Genomic DNA, 18,565 nt, shown 5'->3' on the forward strand with positions numbered 1-18,565 from the left:
TCTGTCTGTGCTTTTGTTCTTTTATCTTTGCGAGGACCAGTTTGAGACCTTATGATTGACATGTTTGCAGTAGAGGACTGGTTTTGACAAAGAAGAAAAATGTGTAGAATAAAATAGATGATGTCTCTGGTTCTGCTTTGTCGATTCTGATCCATTAAAAAAGAAGGAAAAATCCATAGTGAGTCTGACAATGATATGAGAATGCAGTGGTAAATTGGTGGAGAAGCCCACACTGTAACTAACTGCACTCCCTGAAGAAATATTTTCATATTTTTTGGAAATCATGATTCCAGAGAGAAGCAGACAGAGGGGTCTACAGTCTGTGTTTGAAGGATATATCCAGGATGTCAAACTGACTCAGCAGCAACAACAGGTTAAAAAGACAAAGATAGTTAGAAGCTAAAGCCGAACTATAGGCTACAGATCACAGTGTAAAAGTGAACCACCACATCACTGCTGATCGCCACACAAGACAATGAATATAAAGGAAAACTTTGCTGATATTCAACCAGCTGTGTGGCATCGCAGTGTGTGCAGATGAACGCTGTTTGGCTTCAGCCCCGTGCTGCTGCCAGCAGGGATCTCCGTGGGAAGACAAACAACGCTCATCCACACACACTGCGATGACACACAGCTGGTTGAATATCAGCAAAGTTTCCCTGCTTCCCTTCACTGGTTCCTGTACAGCAGGGTCGGTCTTTGTTTCACTGTTACAATCATTAAAAAGCAAAAGCAGCATGTGTATACATTCAGTAGGCTATATCTTCAGTAGCTAGCTAGCTAACCCTACACTTTTCAGGCTTTGATTTTGGTTTTGGAACAGGGAAGAAACGTTCAGTTTTTTCCAACCTCTCCAGGTAACGAGTATCATTAATACACGACGTGCCCCAGGCACAACATTTAGCTCCAAATCCACAAAACCAGCCTGAAAATGAAGGAAATCTGAAACGACTGCATTAGAGTCAATGGAGCACAGCTGTGTTGTTGTCGGACACTGGTCTGAGCCGGCCTGATGCTATGTTATAATTGGTCAGTCCGCATCCGGGGATGGGACTTAGCGAAGGGTCAGCTGGGTTTAGTTTAGAGATGGAGTTGGGGTAAGGCATGTAGTAGTGATGGTCAGGGTTCAGACTGTACGTACCAGGCTGTCATTGCTCTGAGGCAGGACGATGGTCTTCTCCAGGCTGCTCAGGACGATCTTCCACAGATCCTTCAGGATCCTCTTCAGCACCGTCTTCTCACAGATGTCAGCAAAGATACTGAGACTGCATCACACACAAAAACCAAACATATGAGCTAAAACTTGTCTCGTCAAACTGTCTTGTACAGTGGTCATTGAAGGTATTTGTGCCCTAAATGCTGCACAAAATAGTAAAATATAATGACACAATATAATGTTATAAGTTCAAATGAATTGTTTTGACCCGGGGTTGATGTTATTTTTTATATGAATGCACCTGACCTGTGTCTACAAAAAATAACTACCCACATGAGCCAACATGATATTTTTGAAAGGTTCCAATCTGGCTTTTAGTTCAAACACAGCACTGAGACTCCATGACTTTGGGCAGTGGTTCCCAACTGGTCCAGCCACGGGGTCCAGATTTCTCCTTAGTCATTAGTTCAAGGTCCACACAGTTGAATATTTTCAGTGTCATACTCGCATTAGGCCATGTCATTGAGCTAGTTTGCTGTCTCTGTCAAGTAGCTGTCCATTAGTCACTCACTCTACAGCAGAGAGACACACTTCAAAATAAAAGCTCTGTGGTGGAAATTTTCTGTACTTGTAAATAAAGTGTGTTTTCTCACAAACTTGACATCTTTGTGAGTCACTTGCGGTCCATTCAGAATGGACCCGCGACCCACCAGTTGATAACCATTGACTTAAGGTAACCAATTATCTCCGGCTTGCTGCTGATGCTGGTTTAGGGTCAGCCTTGATCCTACCTGACGTAAGTTCTGCTTTTGATAAAGCTGATTATAGCACCTTAATCTGCCACTGAGAGACACTGTAGGAGTTGCAGACACTGCTCTCAAATGGTTCATCTCCAATCTATCAGACAGAAAGTTTATGGTTACACTTAGTCATCTATTGCCATTATGCACTATGGAGTACCTCAAGGCTCTGTTCTGGGTCCTCTTTTACTCTGTATTTACATGCTTCCTCTGGGCAAGATTCGAACAGAACCAGGCAAAAAAACTTTTAAACACCCTGCCCTTTTTTTCTGGAATAATGTACAGAAGAAATTGTCAGAGCTGATTACTGGTAGTAATCAGTAGTTTTTTTTGCACTTTTAACAATTTTTTGGGCAAAGATGTCTTGAATAAATAGTCTTCTTTTGCAATGATCTCATCATGTGGACCTTTTTGTGGCTCTCTAGCCCAGATAAATTGGTGTGCAAGTCTTACCTTTGCCGTCCTTTCTAGTTTGTTTGTTGTTCCAACCCACCCAAGATGAACTTTTTTGTTGCCCCCAAGTAGGCGCAATTTCACAGCAGTCCCATGACTTTACATATGTGTGTAAAGACCAAAATCAACATGGACTATGCTTTCACAATGTTCTACAGATGTTGGTCCCAAAATTCGAAGAGAACTAAAAACAGCAAAAAAGCTTTTAAACACGCTGCCCCTTCTTCCTGAAATAATGTACAGACGGAGCAGAAATAGTCAGAGCTGATTACTATGGGGGGTATTTAATGCAGTTTTAAAAAGATCGAAAAAAATAATAATTGCACCCTCGGTCAGCGTTAATGTTCCTAAATTTTCCAATGAATTCGTTTTACCTGTTTATGTATCATCAGCTTTTTTCATTGCATTTTAACTGGATGTTGTTCTGTAACCCATTATTGGTAACATCTTGTCCAAAATTGACCAAAATGTACTTGATGATCTTTACAGAACGACGCGACTGAGTTCATTCATTAAATTAGTGGTTTTATGAGTAACAATAATTTACAGTAAAGTCACTGATGCAGTCGTCTGCCAGCAGCTTACTGGACATCAGGAGTCACTGTGAGTGTGTCATGCTTCGACTTACTTCCCGTCCAAGAACTCCATGAGGGGTCTCAGCATGGTGTCAGCGTCTGCCTCTGCAGTGTTGTGGTTGGGGGGGCCTTTGATCTGGTACAGGATCTCAGCCATCTGACGCATGCAGCCATTAATACGAGTCTGGAAACTGGAGAGAGAGGAGCCAGAGACAGAGACAGAGTTAGACGAGAAAACTTCTGCAGGGCTGACAGAGACTTGTTTTTCAGACATCCATGGAGTATGGTGTGTGTGTGTGTGTGTGTGTGTGTGTGTGTGTGTGTGTGTGTGTGAGTGTGTACCTTTTGGCAAACACAGTGCTGAAGTTGTCCAAGAAGGTGTTGAGCTTCACCTGCAGCTCATTGAGGATGTCAGCCGCCTCTGTATCCAGCTACAAAACACACAGAAATGAACAGGAGGAGATAACAGGTTATTCAAAGCCTTTACCATCAGTTATATACAGCCACGACTGGAGAGCTGAAAAAGTGAAAGGTCGACTTGACGCAGCGGTTACAATGTCTGCCGCAACCTGACTACTACAATGTAGGCACAGAACGACCATAAATTAAGGACACAAGCCACCTCACTCGTGCTTTGTTCTCACTCCTTCCATCGAAACAATGCTACAGGAGCATCAAATCACACAACACCTGTCTCAGTAACAGCTTCTTTCCTCAGGCAGTCCATACACACTGCACTGTTGCTGTAATGTATCACTGTGTTGTATGTTCTCTAAATTCAAATTGTATGTGATGTTTACTGTTTGTTGTTGTCTAGGGATATGCACCCTTTGTGTAAGGCAGAGAGTGCCACAGAGCACAAGAATTGTCACTGTATACATGACAGTAAAGTTGAACTTGAGCATCCAGCTCCTCTTGAGCGAGGTTCACTTATTTACATTTTTTCTTGGCGTTTTCTTTTGGTGTTCTACCCCTCTTTATCTGTCTGTCTATCTGGCCCAGAAAGACCTGAAACACCTAAATATAACTCAGTAACACACACTGATTGGATTTTAATGTGAGGGCCACGTAAAGCAAAATAAGAATTTTACTTTTTTAAACTATTCTAGGTCTATCAACTACACAGTATTTGTACACTGCTGCGAAGAAACTGCCTTTGATACAAACAAGACAACTAAAGTTTGCCTGTATGTGTATTAAAAACTGTGGTTCTCTATCTCAGCTGTGATTAACAACTAAAAACTAATATTAAATATTAGCATAATAATAGGGCCCTTAATACACATGCATATGTGTATAAGATACAGCAGAGCAGGAGCCTCAATAACCAACTGTGTTTAAGTACAAAATTGTGCATATGCTCATTTCCACAATCCTATGAATGTGTTCAAGATGTTCAACTGTGTGGTAAAAAGAAAATAACTATTACATCTGGGTAACACTGTATTTAATTGAGACAACTGTAAAAAAACAACAACATTTTTTAGAGTGCAACTTCTGAACATTTTGATTTAGCTGACTGTCATTTAGCTCTACATCAACCTTGCTGTCATAATGACTGTGTTCTTTATCTTTCTCCGTTTCTCACGACAAGTAGTTCTGCATGTAAGGGACAGCTCTACCCTAAATCAAAAATGCATATTTTTCCTCTTACCTGTGGTGCTGTTTATCAGTCTAGGTTGTTTTGGTGTGAGTCACCGAGTGCTGGAGACATCAGTCGTAGAGATGTCTGCCTTCTCTCCAGTATAATGGAACCAGATAGCACTCAGCTTGTGGGGCTCAAAGTACCAAAAAATGCATTTGAAAACTCAACAGCAATGTCTCTTTCCAGGAATCATGACCCAGTTACTCAAGATAATTCACGAACCTTGTTGTGAGCAGTTGCATATTGGAACTATTTTCTTTCTATTGAACTACAACTGATAGCTGTATCACCGGGTAGAAGAAGGCATACATCTACTGCTAGCTCACCTAGAAGGATGCCATTAATATCTACATTTCATGCTGTTACGAGCACGAGCCTCTCACCCATGAGTAGATGCACGCTTCCTTCCACTCAGTGATGCGACTGGAAGGTGTAGTTCAGTAGAGAGAAAACAGTTCCTACATTAAAAGTGCTCACAACAATGGATTATCTTGAGTAACTGGGTCACGATTTCTTGAAAGAGATATTAGTTTTTCAAATGAGCACCACAAGCTGAGTGCCATCTAGTTCCATTATATCAGAGAGAAGACAGACATCTCTACAGCCGATATCTCCAACACTCAGCAACTCACACCAAAACAATCTAAACTTATAAGAGGAAAAATATGCGCTTATGATTTGGGGTAGAACTGTCACTTTAATGTAGAACTAGTCGGCTAAACCAAAATGTTCACAAGTAGCTCTTTATAAATAAATAATAAACAATCTAGACTGATAAATAGCACTACAGGTAGGAAGGAAAATACATACTTTTGATTTTGGGGTGAACTGTTCGAGGCTATACCTCTCAAAAGGATGTTCTTCACCGTATATGACATTTTGGGGGCATATTTTTGTAAACAAGCCTGTTCATGCACAGGTAGATGGGTGTAGAATACCAGTAGGTGGGATTTAACCTTGTTTATTGCATGCTTGTGTGTATGCATGTTTAATAAACACAGACTTTTTGTGCATCGAGACATGCTTTGATAGATAAGGCCCAAGGTGTCTGACACACTGGATAGAAAGTCTTTGATTTGCTCTAGCAGGAGCACTGCAGATAGAACAAGACACAGCTGCGTCTGCTGGATATTAAGAGGTTACAGTCCAGTGTCTCTGTTGTAGGACAAGTGATGCAACTACAGCACACTCTGGAGTAATTGCACTTACATAAGCATAAATAACCAAAAGGTGGTTGTCTTGGTTTTGAGCTCTATTTCTGTGCTGCGAGTTGAAACTTTTCCAACAAACTCATGTTGAAGTTCCACAAATCAATATCAGCATCTCCTCGGTGCATTTTTGGATGTTTGAGCAGAGCTGTGCACACAGTTTGCAGCAAAATAAATATGTATGAAGCCGTTCCGAACTGTGGTTGAAAAGGCAAACGTTACACAGTACATGTATTAGTGCAGGAATACATTTCGGGTGTGTAGATGAGTAAGAGTGTGTAACACCAGATTCATTTCTCTGTGTCAATGGATGAGACATTGTGACTACAGTGAGTCAGAGACACACACAGCGACTTACAGTATGAGTGATGTATACAGACCAGCAAACAGGAAAGAAGTGCTGACTGAAATGCAAATTGCAGAGATGGTGACTAAACAAGATTTTCAGCTGAGAAGAGTTTGTGGATTTAACAGGAGGCGAGCTCATTCATGCCTCTTCAAACCCATTCAACAGTGTGTGAAAAGAGCGCTTCAGGTTATAAAGAGCACACCATTTCCCGAAGCTCAAAATATACCACGAGAGGCTGAATATGAAGTAAAAATAATTTTTTACATTGAGTGGAACTCATTTGACGGCAGGAGGCTGACACTCTTTCTTCTGTTAACAGGCTCTTTGAGAGTAGAAAGCTGAAACTGGTGAATAATAACGTACAATAAACCTGGTGGGGAGCACAGTGAGGCTGGTGTTCAGGGCAGAAATAAGGAGGAAGCTGCTGAAGAATTGATCTAAAATTAGCTCTGACACTTACACACTAAGAATGTGGAGACTGTTTTCTGTGTATGCATTTTCAGCACCCAATAATCCATATTTGAAGGGACTCTGGGTTCCCTGTAGCTCACTTGGTAGATTTGACGTCCCATAAAGGCTATGTCTTTGTCACAGTGGCCGCAGGTTCGATTTCAACCTGTGGCCCTTTGCTACTTGTCAACCCCTCTTTTTCTCTCCCCCTTTCATGCTAAAAAACTGTCCCATCAAATAAAGAAAAGGGACTCTGCAAAATTCAGTGTATGAGTTGTGTGGACACAGTTCTCAACCTAGCAGTGGCTGAGCTGACAGCTAGCAGCTAACGTTGCTAACTCCATAAACAGTGGGGGAACCGTAGGGTGGCCGCTGCTCCTTCGTGACAATGATGTCCTGATATCAGTAACCACCGTATGTGCGCAGTGCAAAGTGGTTGCAAAGAGCTAACCAGTTGGAAACACACATATACACATGCACGTGCAGCCGGACCTCTTACCACAACCACCCACGAGAAGCTGGAATCGCAACACACGCACAAAGGTCACATTGCTTCATTCTCTGCTCAGGACACCATTATTTCACTGTATCTTTACATCAGTGGTTTGCTGCTATATTAATGCCCTAAATGTCGCATACAGAACCCTTTAGTAAGGCGTGTGCATTGCCAGACAACAAGGACACCACAAACTAGGGAACCTTCTCTGCAAATCTGACCGGCGACAACGTCAAAGAACCGCTGTAATAATTACAGTTAATTGTAAGCTAAGAGGTCAGACTCAGCTGCAAGCGCCGCTACACCTGTCAGGCATCTGATGTCCTCCAACCTTGGTTTACTTCAGCCCTGACTACACTGGCTGCAGGGGAGGCCCCGGGGCCAAAATACACTGCAGACAGTCCACCTGCCTTTGTGGAAAGATTTTAATAGCTTTATTGTTCTGTTTTGTTTTGTCAGCCCTGCATGCTGCTGGAACTGGGACCCTGTTTGGCTGATTGTAAGTTCAGGCATGGAGATCAAGTTTGAAAAAGTGGATTATAGTTAAACATCCAGTTATCCTTGCTAATGCTAATCTTTCCTATTATTTAATTGTCTTAAATAAAGAATGTCCTTTTTTTAAAAACACATTTCCTACTCTATAGTGTGTGTCTTTGAAGACAGAAGTCTTCGAAGTCGGATGCATTGTTATTATAAACGACAAAGAAATAGGCATGCCATGGACACAAAAACTTTACTAAAAGGACTTTGGGTTTAGTGGTTTTGATTCACTGAAGTTGTTTGAGGTTGAAAGCACAATCCAACTTTTGAGTGCAGATCTGTCAGACTCTTATGACTCTGTTTTAGCCAATACTAGTGTGTGATCAGTGTGTCTTCATGGTTTTGAATGGTTTGCATTTAGACTCAAATAAATAAGGGTAAAATACAAAGAAGTGACAGTGACACGATGGGGCCAATGGAGCCAACTGCTGCTAAACCAGAAACCGTCTACTTTTGTCTTAAAATGATGACAAATTTTCAATGCATGCTGTATCATGCTGTGCATCATACAGATGTCTTTTTAGGTTTTATTTCTTTCCTTCACTCCTCCGCAGACACCATGAAAACTACAAAAAAGAAAAATTCCAAAAACAAGGTCTGAAATTCAAATCTCCCAATTACTTCTAGAGTCTCCCGAAAAATGTCAATACAGGCCACTTAACTGAATATTACAATCAGATACAAAACCAAATAAAGGTGCACTATTACTGTGTGGACCTCTTGGACCGTGCAGAATATTATTAATTTGGGGCCGTATGTACTTCCTTTGCAACCACGTCGGCTCCCTGCTCTGTAGCCACGTTGCCGCTCTCTGCCACCATACTGCCTCACCCCATAATTCAACACGTACGACCCCTGAACTCTAGACATGTGACCTATTACTCTAGATCAAAATAAACTTACATAAAGAACAATACATTTTGAACTGTGAATAATATTTAAAAGGTGGTATGCTTTAAATTATTTTAAAATAAAGTTTCATGTGAACCACCTATTTCCTACATTTTAATCAGTTTTTAATGACAATGAATTCAAACGTTGATGAAACTGTGACAGAAAATATGAAAATCATTTCAACTGAATTTCAGTACAAAATGTCCCTCAGATGGTTACACATGCCATGAATCTATCAAACATATCAAATACAGTTTTGGTGGACATCTGCATGCCAATATGATGATTAGGCTGCATTTGTGTAATAACAGCAAGAAAACCTCATGTTTTTTTAGCTGAGTTGTTTTGTGATTAGTGTTAATATTGGATTTCAGATGTAACAGCCAGCGATGGCGCCTTTGCAGCCATTTTGCCACCGGTTTGTTGACACCTCTGCAGTTGTTTTCACCAAGAAGAAAGAAATTCACAATATCTCATTCAGTTGCTCGTAATTAAATTCTAAAGGGCATGAACAAAACATTAAAGAATCCATATTCTTACTGTCAAAGTGCATCTTTCAGTGGTCATGCAGCATGCGGAACGAACTGGCCTTGAAGAGCCCGGTAATGGGCCTTCAATAAACCAGTAAGATACAGCCTGAGGCTCATTAGTATGCTGGACCTCAGGGATGCACCACATGTTACAAAAGCCAAGTGGCTAGACGATCAAACGATAAGACATCCCAAAGTGTCTTTGGGGAAAGTGTGCCATTGATAACTGTGTAACCGTGTTATTAGATAGAGGACGTTGGGCAAAGTGCCATAACATATAATTGGACTAAAAGAGGGCCGTGACTTTGAAGTGACAGTGTTTTAGTATCTTGCAATTTAATTGCGAAATGTTGAGTGAAGGAAAAAGTTTGGACTGTCCACTCCGCCTCCTTCTTGGTCTGAGTCCAAAAACGAAATGTACAGCTGTGTTTATGTGAACTGCAAGTGTCGAGCGTGGCCAAACATCTTTATGGGCTTTTGGAGGTGAGTGTGCACACGAGTGAGTGAGGTGTCCTTGAGAGATTAAAGAAAATACCGGGCAAAATCCTCTCCGATATAAGACAGGAGGATGAATCAAGAGCTGTGGGATTGTAGATAAAACTAGTGCTTACAGTTTTGTACTTGGGATTCAAACCAGGCACTTTATGATCACAGGCTCACTGTCATCCAGAAGAGCAACTGATTCTCTTTTCTTTTTCAGGTGAGTTATATTAAAAGAGTATCAATTTAAACTCATGATCCAGAATGTTTAAAGCAGTGGAGACAACTAACCTCTGTCAAAAAGAGAAAAAAATAAACCTTCCTACAGCTTCAAAATGACCGACAGTTCATAGGAAAATACTTTGGCAGTTGATTTCACAAATCTTCACTCTGAATGAGAGGGTTAACACTACAACTGTGACAAAAATCAGCTATAAGACAAATAAAAAGACAAAGACAACCAAACAAAGAGTGAACATTTTAAGTATTATTGGGCAGATATAACTTCATCTTTTTTGTTCCTAAAGTCAACTTTATGGCTATGGCGTAGAGGAAAGATCACCTTCGGCACAGTTTGTAGCAGTGAAGCGAACCTGTCCAAGTGACAAATTTAGATTCTCTTCTTTGTGACACAGACACGCCAACATGCTGAAGAGCTGCTGGGTGACTGACTGGACCACTAACAACACTAGACAAATTCAAGTCTCCAGTTTTATATCATACCAGTAAAGGAATTGCAATGGAGAGCATGGCTGACGGCCATCAAGAGGGCTCAGGTAAACTCTGACTATAGAGTCAAGCAAAACAGACCCTGCTCGCCCATGTCAAATCACACTTATGTCTGCTCAACCCATTTCATAACAGGTGAGGATTTACAGATCTCATAATTGTAGCCTATAACAGTGACACTCCAAGCCCACGTGTTCTGTCTTGCATTTTGATGGTCATTACAGGCCAGTTGGCTAATGTTAAGTACTTAGCTCATACTCATACTCTACTCATTTTGTAAGGTAGCACAAAGGTAGTGGTATCATGTATAACTAGACAACCTAAGACATGATTAAAGGCCAATCAGGGTGACTTTTCTTTCATATCTTGCCTTAGAATCACTAAAGAGGGCTTCAAAACAGTCAAACGCCATGTTCGCCTCAATACATGTCAATCAAAATGTAACTCAAGGTTGTGAAATTCCCCAGAAAGGACAAAAAAATGAAGCTGACTCCTGATTTTGAGAATACACACACCCGCCAACAAAGATGGCGGCGATGTTGTGAAGTAATGTTGACTTCGGTAATGAAGGCATTTGTAACTAGGGGTGGGCGATATATATCGTTAAGGATAATATCGTCATTGTTGTTTTAACGATGTGCAAATGTACGTTATCGAGTATGCAAATGACTTCACAAAAACTGAAAACACACGTTGAAAGGTTGAAACCCCACACATTCACTGAACAAGAGTTATGTAACTTGCGTGCAGCAGCACGCCGCAGTACACCTAGGTGGTCACATGATCTCTCACTGGCACCTTCCCGGCAGGTCAGCCTGCTGCTAAACAAACATTAGCGAGACAACATAGCAACACCGCCCACAGATGCTAGTGATAGGTCCCAGCCTGTCAGGCTAAAGTTCGCAGTATCGGAAGACCATCTATGGAGCTACCTAGCCTAGCCACAGTTAGCTGAACGAAGCGGCAACATGGCACAGTTTCAAGTCTCCCCGCCGGAAAAGTTCACCTTCAAGGCTGAAGACTGGCCTAAATGGATTAAACGCTTCGACAGATTCCGCATTGCTTCTGGATTGGAGACGCAAGCAGAAGAGAATCACAAGAATGTGATCTTTGAGAGAGTAAAGTTTAATCAGCGGCTTCAAGAAACGGGCAAGATGGCCGACAGTTTCATTACGGCGCTGCACTGCCTGGCGGAGCACTGCGGTTACGGGGCTCTACATGATGAGATGAGGGACAGGCTTGTGGTGAGTCTGCGGGACAAACGCCTGTCTGAACAGTTGCAAATGGACACGGAATTGACGCTACAAAAGGCCGTCACCAGAGTCAAACGGAGAGAGCAGGTAAAAAAGCAGCAAGAAATGTTAAGAACATTTTTCCATTAATATCATCCATGAGAAGCAATTAATGAGCTATAACTCAGGCTGTTAAAAACACATATTTAAAAGAATATCGTCTAATTATCGTTATCTTCAAAATCCCCCAAAATATCGAGATATTATTTTTTGTCCATATCGCACACCCCTATTTGTAACTAGCACTAACATCACTTCTCATTTTTCTCATCTCATTTCAAGGTGAGCCTACTCCCTTTCCATTGGCTCGCAGACCTGGGGTTGCCAGATGTGAGCGCTGAAGTTGGACCCTTACAAAATGAGCTTATTTAAATGGTGCAAAATTGGCAATGTAATGATGAGCCTAGGTGCTGCTTCCATAATTGTTCAAGAGGTAACGTCAGTGTGTAAGACAACTGCTTGTTAAACCACAATTTCAAGTTCTATCCATGTTAAACACACAACATACAATAATTTGGACTGCACTTACATAGCGCTTTTCTAGTCTTTGGACTGGAGTGCTTTTACACTACATGTCACACTGGTGGCTGAGGCTACCATAAATAGTGCCACCTGCTACTCAGTAACCATTCACTTGCACTCACACACTGATGTAGTGGCCATTGGGAGCAGCTTGGGGTCAGTATCTTGCCCAAGGATACTTTGACAGGCGGACTGGAGGAGCTGGAGATTGAACTTCCAATCTTCTGATTAGTGGATGACCCACTTTACCCCTGAGTCACAGGCGCCCCAATTTCCGCCTGCTTCTAGTGTTTATGCCCAGCTAGGTTAAAGATGTCCCAGAGGGGCAAACAGGCATATTTAACTGGAAGCAAATTAAAGGTAGCACAGTATTTTACTGTATCTTGAATTTATGCCCAGCTGGTCATCTTACTGGTTAAATAGGGAGGACAGACACCAAAATCTTGGCCCAAATGTGGCTCTGCAAGCGTCCGTCCAAGCCAACACTTAGCATACAGCTACCTAGCTGACACTAAAATTCATGCTGCTCAATGAGTGATTGATTTGTTATCCATTAGATAATGTAGTAATGAGCTGCAGGACGTTTTTTTCTTCTTCAATTTTTTGGCCTCTAATATTACAAATTTGTAATCTAAATTTTGTTCTTGACTGTTGAAGGAGCAATCATATTCATGCAGAGTGCTATGAATTTTAGTTTTACCTTCTTAGACATAATAGTGTTTGCTCCGTTAACACAGTACAAATATTTTACATAAGCTTTTATGTAAATACTATCTCCTACAAGACTTCCAGGCTTAGGTGTGGATCATTTAAAACATGCTCTTCAGAGGTATTACAAACTCTCAGTTCACTAGGTGCAATTTTTCAAGACTTTGGGAGGACAAAGGAAAATGAATGACTAAGAAGAACTGCTTTTAATAACACACACACCCATACATACACACACATACACACTCTCTCTTCACTAGAATCACAGCCTGAAATTAGAAGTGTCCTTTACAGGTAATACGTTTTGTCGGACTCTCTTATCTCTCTTCCACACAACTGTACCTTCTTTGTGGCAGCGGTGGCTTCGGTCTTCAAGGAAAGACAGAGAGGAAAAAATGACAAAAAAGAAAAGTAAAAAGAAACATAATGAACAAAAACTGCAACGTCACAGACACAGGATTGTATATTATGGTATGCAGCAGGTAAAAATAGTCTGAGGGTTTATTTTGGGTGGGTTTTAGTGATATTGTCTGGTGGATTGGGTGAAGGTGAGTGGGTGATTTTAATAAAAGCTTTATGTTTATTGCCTCTGGTTTACTGGGATGCTACAAGACAACGGGGAGAACTGACATCACCTGTAGAAGTCTCATGTTTTACTGCTTGTGCTCGCTATGGTGCTGCTGCACACTGACTTCATCCCAAGCAGGAATTATTGGGAGGAGAGTTAACTTATACAAAGAATGATCAGATACTTAGCTAATTGAGACAGATATTTCCTTTTATGTGTACTATACAGATGACTAAAGCTTATTTATGGCCCTGTAAGGCCTCTGATAAACTACCTTTTAGGGATGAACACATTTAACATAAGCAGCTGCAACGAGAGGATTGTTTTTCATATTCTTTGCTGGGTACTTTGTGTAACTGGAGGAATAAACAGAATGTGGACGAGACGCCAGATGATGAATAGTCCCTTGCTGACTTTGGATGCAGCCAGCAGCAATATGCACATGCAAATGTGTAGTTAAATGCAAGTATATTAGCAGAATTTAATAATTTCTCACTAATCCATAGTCTTTAGTTCATGACAATAAATTACACTCAAAAAATATCTGTTGAAACTTAAACAATATTGTAAGAAAGTACATAAAATATATAAACTATTAGAGATATTAAAAATGCAATTCTCAAATTGTTTTATAGCTTCTTATCAGGCACTGTATTCAAATACACCCCACAGGGCTCTAAAAAGTAGTTTTCTAATGTCTCGGGCCGGCTCAGGTTTGCAATATTGATTTTATCCAAATACTACCTGCAATATTAATGTGTATCAGTTTGACTGTGAGACAGGGATGTCTGTTGTGTCCACAGGCTAATAGTCTAAATTCAGGAGGTGCATTTAAATGGGAGATCAGAGGGAACAGCTCTACAAAGGAAAAATGGGGATGACTGTGACAAACAAACCTTGTTTACTTCCTCCTTTGACTAGTGAGAAAAAAATAAAACAAAATGAAACATTAGACAACTGTCCTCTAAGGTCATGTTTTCACCTCTTTCAACATGTGCCCTGCATGAATACAATGTATGCTGAGGGGAATGATAAGCCAACAATTTATATGTAACAAACACAGAAACAAAAAAAGCTTCAACCTGGAAAGAGACAGAAATTGAATAAAGCTGTGCTGCCTTTGCCAGTGGCCAAATCAAGTGTTTGGGCAAATGGGAGTGATTCTTTGAAATGGATTCTGGGAAAAGTCTGAGTCAACAGGGGCCGCGGACACAGAGCTACTGACACATGAACGGCTTTATTTGCCTCATACTCATCCTGAGACTCATAAACACACACAAGCATGTACACAAATGGCCAAACATGGAACATAAATTTGCACGTCATTTGTCGAGGTGCAGCTACAGTTTTTAAACATGATTTGTACTCATGTATAAACAGTTAATACATTTAGTCTCATGTAGTCAGACTTATCTCCACAGCGCTGTGTCAGCACTAGAGACAGGTCTGGAATCACAGATTATCGTTCTCCTATAAGGGGAAAAACCCACTCTGGTTTGTTTGCATTTCTTTAAACCAATCACAATTATCTTGGGCGGCACTAAGGTTGGGATGCAGCGATGGTGCTCTTGCGAAACAGTGTCAGGGACGAACTTTGGTTGAACATTTGCACGTGACGAGGCAAGCACTGTTGTTAAAATGGGTCCACAAAAAACATTAACGGACATATGTCATATGTCATGATTCAACATTTAGTGATAGAGAAGACAAATATAATCTGATGATCGGGGCCCTAAAGGTAAAGCCTGCCTACACTGTAGCTCTGGAGGAACTTACTGGACCTGCTAAAACCCCCAGAGGATCTGCGGGCTGTATGTGACTCTTGCAGAACATTATTATGACAATATAACAAAAGCTTGTCACTAAAGTCACTAGCCATGTTTCCATCAGCCCGTTTAGATGCGCATCTAGAAGTATCGCATTGGAAAATTATGATGGAAACGCCAAAATTCGAATTAAAATCCCCTGATTCGTACAAACTAAAATATGCTCGCTTTAGCCGGGTTTTGGTTGATTCGAAAAAATGCTGATTTGCAAAACGGGATGGAAACAGTTATGTTCGAATTAAGTCTGACGTAGCGCACCTCTCTCCATGGTGATATCGACACTCCGGGTCGGGAAGGCAGTAAAGCATTTACAAGCTGGTTGCCAACCGCCAGAAAACACAGAAGAAGAAGAGTGCGAGACTTGTTTTGTTTCNGAAAAAATGTTGATTTGCAAAACAGGGGATGGAAACAGTTATGTTCGAATTAAGTCTGACGTAGCGCACCTCTCTCCATGGTGATATCGACACTCCGGGTCGGGAAGGCAGTAATGCATTTACACGCTGGTTGCCAACCGCCAGAAAACATAGAAGAAGAAGAGTGCGAGACTTGTTTTGTTTCCAGCTCTGTGGAAAACTCGCGCGAGTTCGTAGTTTTCACCAAAGTCCGTACATTTAATGGAAACACACAGGATTCGTATTTCTTTTAATGTGCATTTCCCAATGATTCAAATCACTTCTGGATGGAAACATAGCTACTGTCACTGGCACATGCTGCTGCCATAGTTAAAAGATGTTGCAAATCAAATTGGATTGGCTGTGTCAGAAAACGGATCAACATCAGGAACGAGAGTCCTGTGAGACAGCGTCTGGGCTTTTCCGAATTGCCTTCACAAGCTGTTTTATATGTATAGATCAGGGGTGTCAAACATACGACCTGTGGGTCTGAACCGGCCCACCAAAGGGTCCAATCTAATCCACTGAATGACTTTGCTTGGTATAAAAATTGCAGAGAAGTCATTAATTCCAATTTTTCAGTGAAATGATCTGCTATTCCTTCAAAATGAACCAGTCCCTATTTCTGCACAGAGGTAAATGGGACGCCAGTGAGCTTGGTGTACTCAAGGAATATTACATTCAGCACCACTATCAAACTCATCGCACCGAAAATACAACAACTTGTAAAAAACAACTAAGAACAGAGAGGATAAATTAATTGTTGGCAGGTTTGAGGAAACATACGTCTGGTTTGAATTATAGCCAAGAGATCAGCACTGCAGCTGTGAAAGCTAGCTTAATTATTGCTAACGAAATAGCATCGGCACCAAAGCCACACTCTGAGGGTGAGTTTGCTGAAAACAGAAATACTGTTGAAATTGCACTTATTTTTCTTTCAGCCTTCATCTCAGGCTGTTCATCACTATTTTTGTAAATGGACTGTTCATTAATCTTTGTCAGAATGAGAGCTAAGTGTAAAATGAGTCTGACACCCCTGGTTTAGATCTTTACAACAACTGACAGAAAGAATAGAGCAGGCATGCCTTATTGCACGATCCAAATCTTTATCAAAACTTGCCATTATCAGTGTGTAAGTTATTAGCTTGGAGGTTGTTGTTGTTGTTGTTGTTGTTTTCCAATAGCTGAGGGGATTTGGAAATGGTGACAGTAAATATTACCTTTTTGCTGTCTTTTGTTTGGACTCTGTCAAAGTCTGTTTGCACTGACAAGCTTTCATTTTTCAGGTGCTCCGCTCTCCATTCGATAGATTCAATATGCCATTTGATAGAAAAGCTTCTGCTGGGACCTCAGAATTTGTTTTGTTGCAAACTATTAATTGAACTTACAGTAAAAGAATCTTTTCTTGCTGCTTCTGAATGTTCATTTTTAGTTCTGGTGCCTTTACTGGCCTCCTTTTCTATGTGTGACAGTCTTTATAATAATTAGTCAGTACATGCAAAGTGATCATTAGGCCTTCAGTCAAAGTGGGCAAGACATCAAACAGCAATACAAATCATGAATGTGGGACAAACTTGAGAAAGATACGTAGCACAGGACCCTTTATTAGAGCTGTCATTGAAGCTTTAAATCCCTACTTGTACTTGTCTGCACTTGTTGATCACAAGATTTCTAAAATAAGGGTGATTATCTGCTTCTGGAGCACCCACCTGTTTGCTCTTAGTGTCCTCCTTGGAGGAAAGGCAAGAAAGGAAATGTATGAAAAGAAAGCCAACACTTCTGATCTCTCTTTTTCTAACACATGCAAACCTCTTCTATTGAACTAGATGTAAAAAACTGAATTGAATTGCAATAATAGAGGGTAAATGAGTGCATTCAAAATGACTAAAAACACCAGACGTTCAGGGAATATTACGGGGGAATGGGAGCAAATCTGAATAGATTTAGAGGAAAGGAATACTGGAGACACTCTGGCAGAAAGGGAAGGTGAAGGACACGAACAAACCAACCTGCTTCTCTTTGTCTTTCTTTTCAGCCTGCAGGGACACACAGTTGTGAGTGAGCTATGCTGACATGCTAGAAGCATCACTACACATGTTCACACACACACATTCATGAAGACTCTGGCATCGCAACAGTAACACTCTTTGTGCCACTTTTATTAGGTTCACCTTCACTGTTAGCCCTAACTCCCTCCAGACAGTGACTCATATAATAATAAAGCTTATTGTTCCTTCCAGGTGAGACCCTCCTCGGCCCAGTTTTGCTGATTCTCAGACTTTATATCCAGGTTGGAGGCTCATATCTCCCTCTGAGGTGTGATAAAAACTTGGCTAAAAACTATTCTTAATATTTTGAGGGTACGAGGTGTCTGTCTAACAGCATGATCCAGAGAGCATACGCAGGGTTTAGACCTTCAGAGAGTGTCCGGATAAACATTATCAGACCACTTTGAACACAGATCATTAGGATCATTAACACCAGGCATGCTGGCAGCCGACCCCCCGGGCTTTCGACACACTTCTGCAGTCTGCAGTCCTTCCAATCACCAAATCATTTCACTAATGACCTGCTCCTTTCTGTGCTCTAAGGTGTGGTAATGAGAAAATAGTTGAAACGAAAACCTGCAGACTCCTGTTTCTCCGTGGCAAATAATTGGCACTACTTTGGACCAAAACAACTTCTACTACAGCCACACGGACAATGTTCAGCAGGGCTGACCCAAATGCTTCAATGCTTTGATCGTTGCCATGGTAATTGATGTACAAATCAGTATTCGAATGCTCCGTTTTTCTATACCATTACCCAAAAAATCCTACATAGCCCATAAATTAAGAAACAGTAATGCAACATAACTCATCATGCATCAACAGTGACTATTAGCTAGTCACAGACGACGACAGTTAAACTTAGTGATAGGCCTAGCTGTGAACACAACAGACCTGTGATTGA

At 41.1% G+C, this 18,565-nt stretch overlaps 1 protein-coding gene across 1 annotated transcript in view; it reads right to left on the reverse strand.

The window, feature by feature from the left end:
• Positions 1-18,565, reverse strand: part of LOC126394434 (protein unc-13 homolog B-like) — a 134,086-nt gene that overhangs the window by 9,874 nt on the left and 105,647 nt on the right. The window contains exons 23-25 of the mRNA XM_050051245.1: positions 3,327-3,415; positions 3,038-3,175; positions 1,142-1,265 (exon numbers count right to left, since the gene is read on the reverse strand). Coding sequence (XP_049907202.1) covers positions 1,142-1,265; positions 3,038-3,175; positions 3,327-3,415 — 351 coding nt within the window. The remainder of the gene's footprint in view (positions 1-1,141; positions 1,266-3,037; positions 3,176-3,326; positions 3,416-18,565) is intronic.

Source organism: Epinephelus moara, chromosome 8 (assembly GCF_006386435.1).
Source record: "Epinephelus moara isolate mb chromosome 8, YSFRI_EMoa_1.0, whole genome shotgun sequence".
In the NCBI taxonomy this organism is placed as follows: domain Eukaryota; kingdom Metazoa; phylum Chordata; class Actinopteri; order Perciformes; family Serranidae; genus Epinephelus; species Epinephelus moara.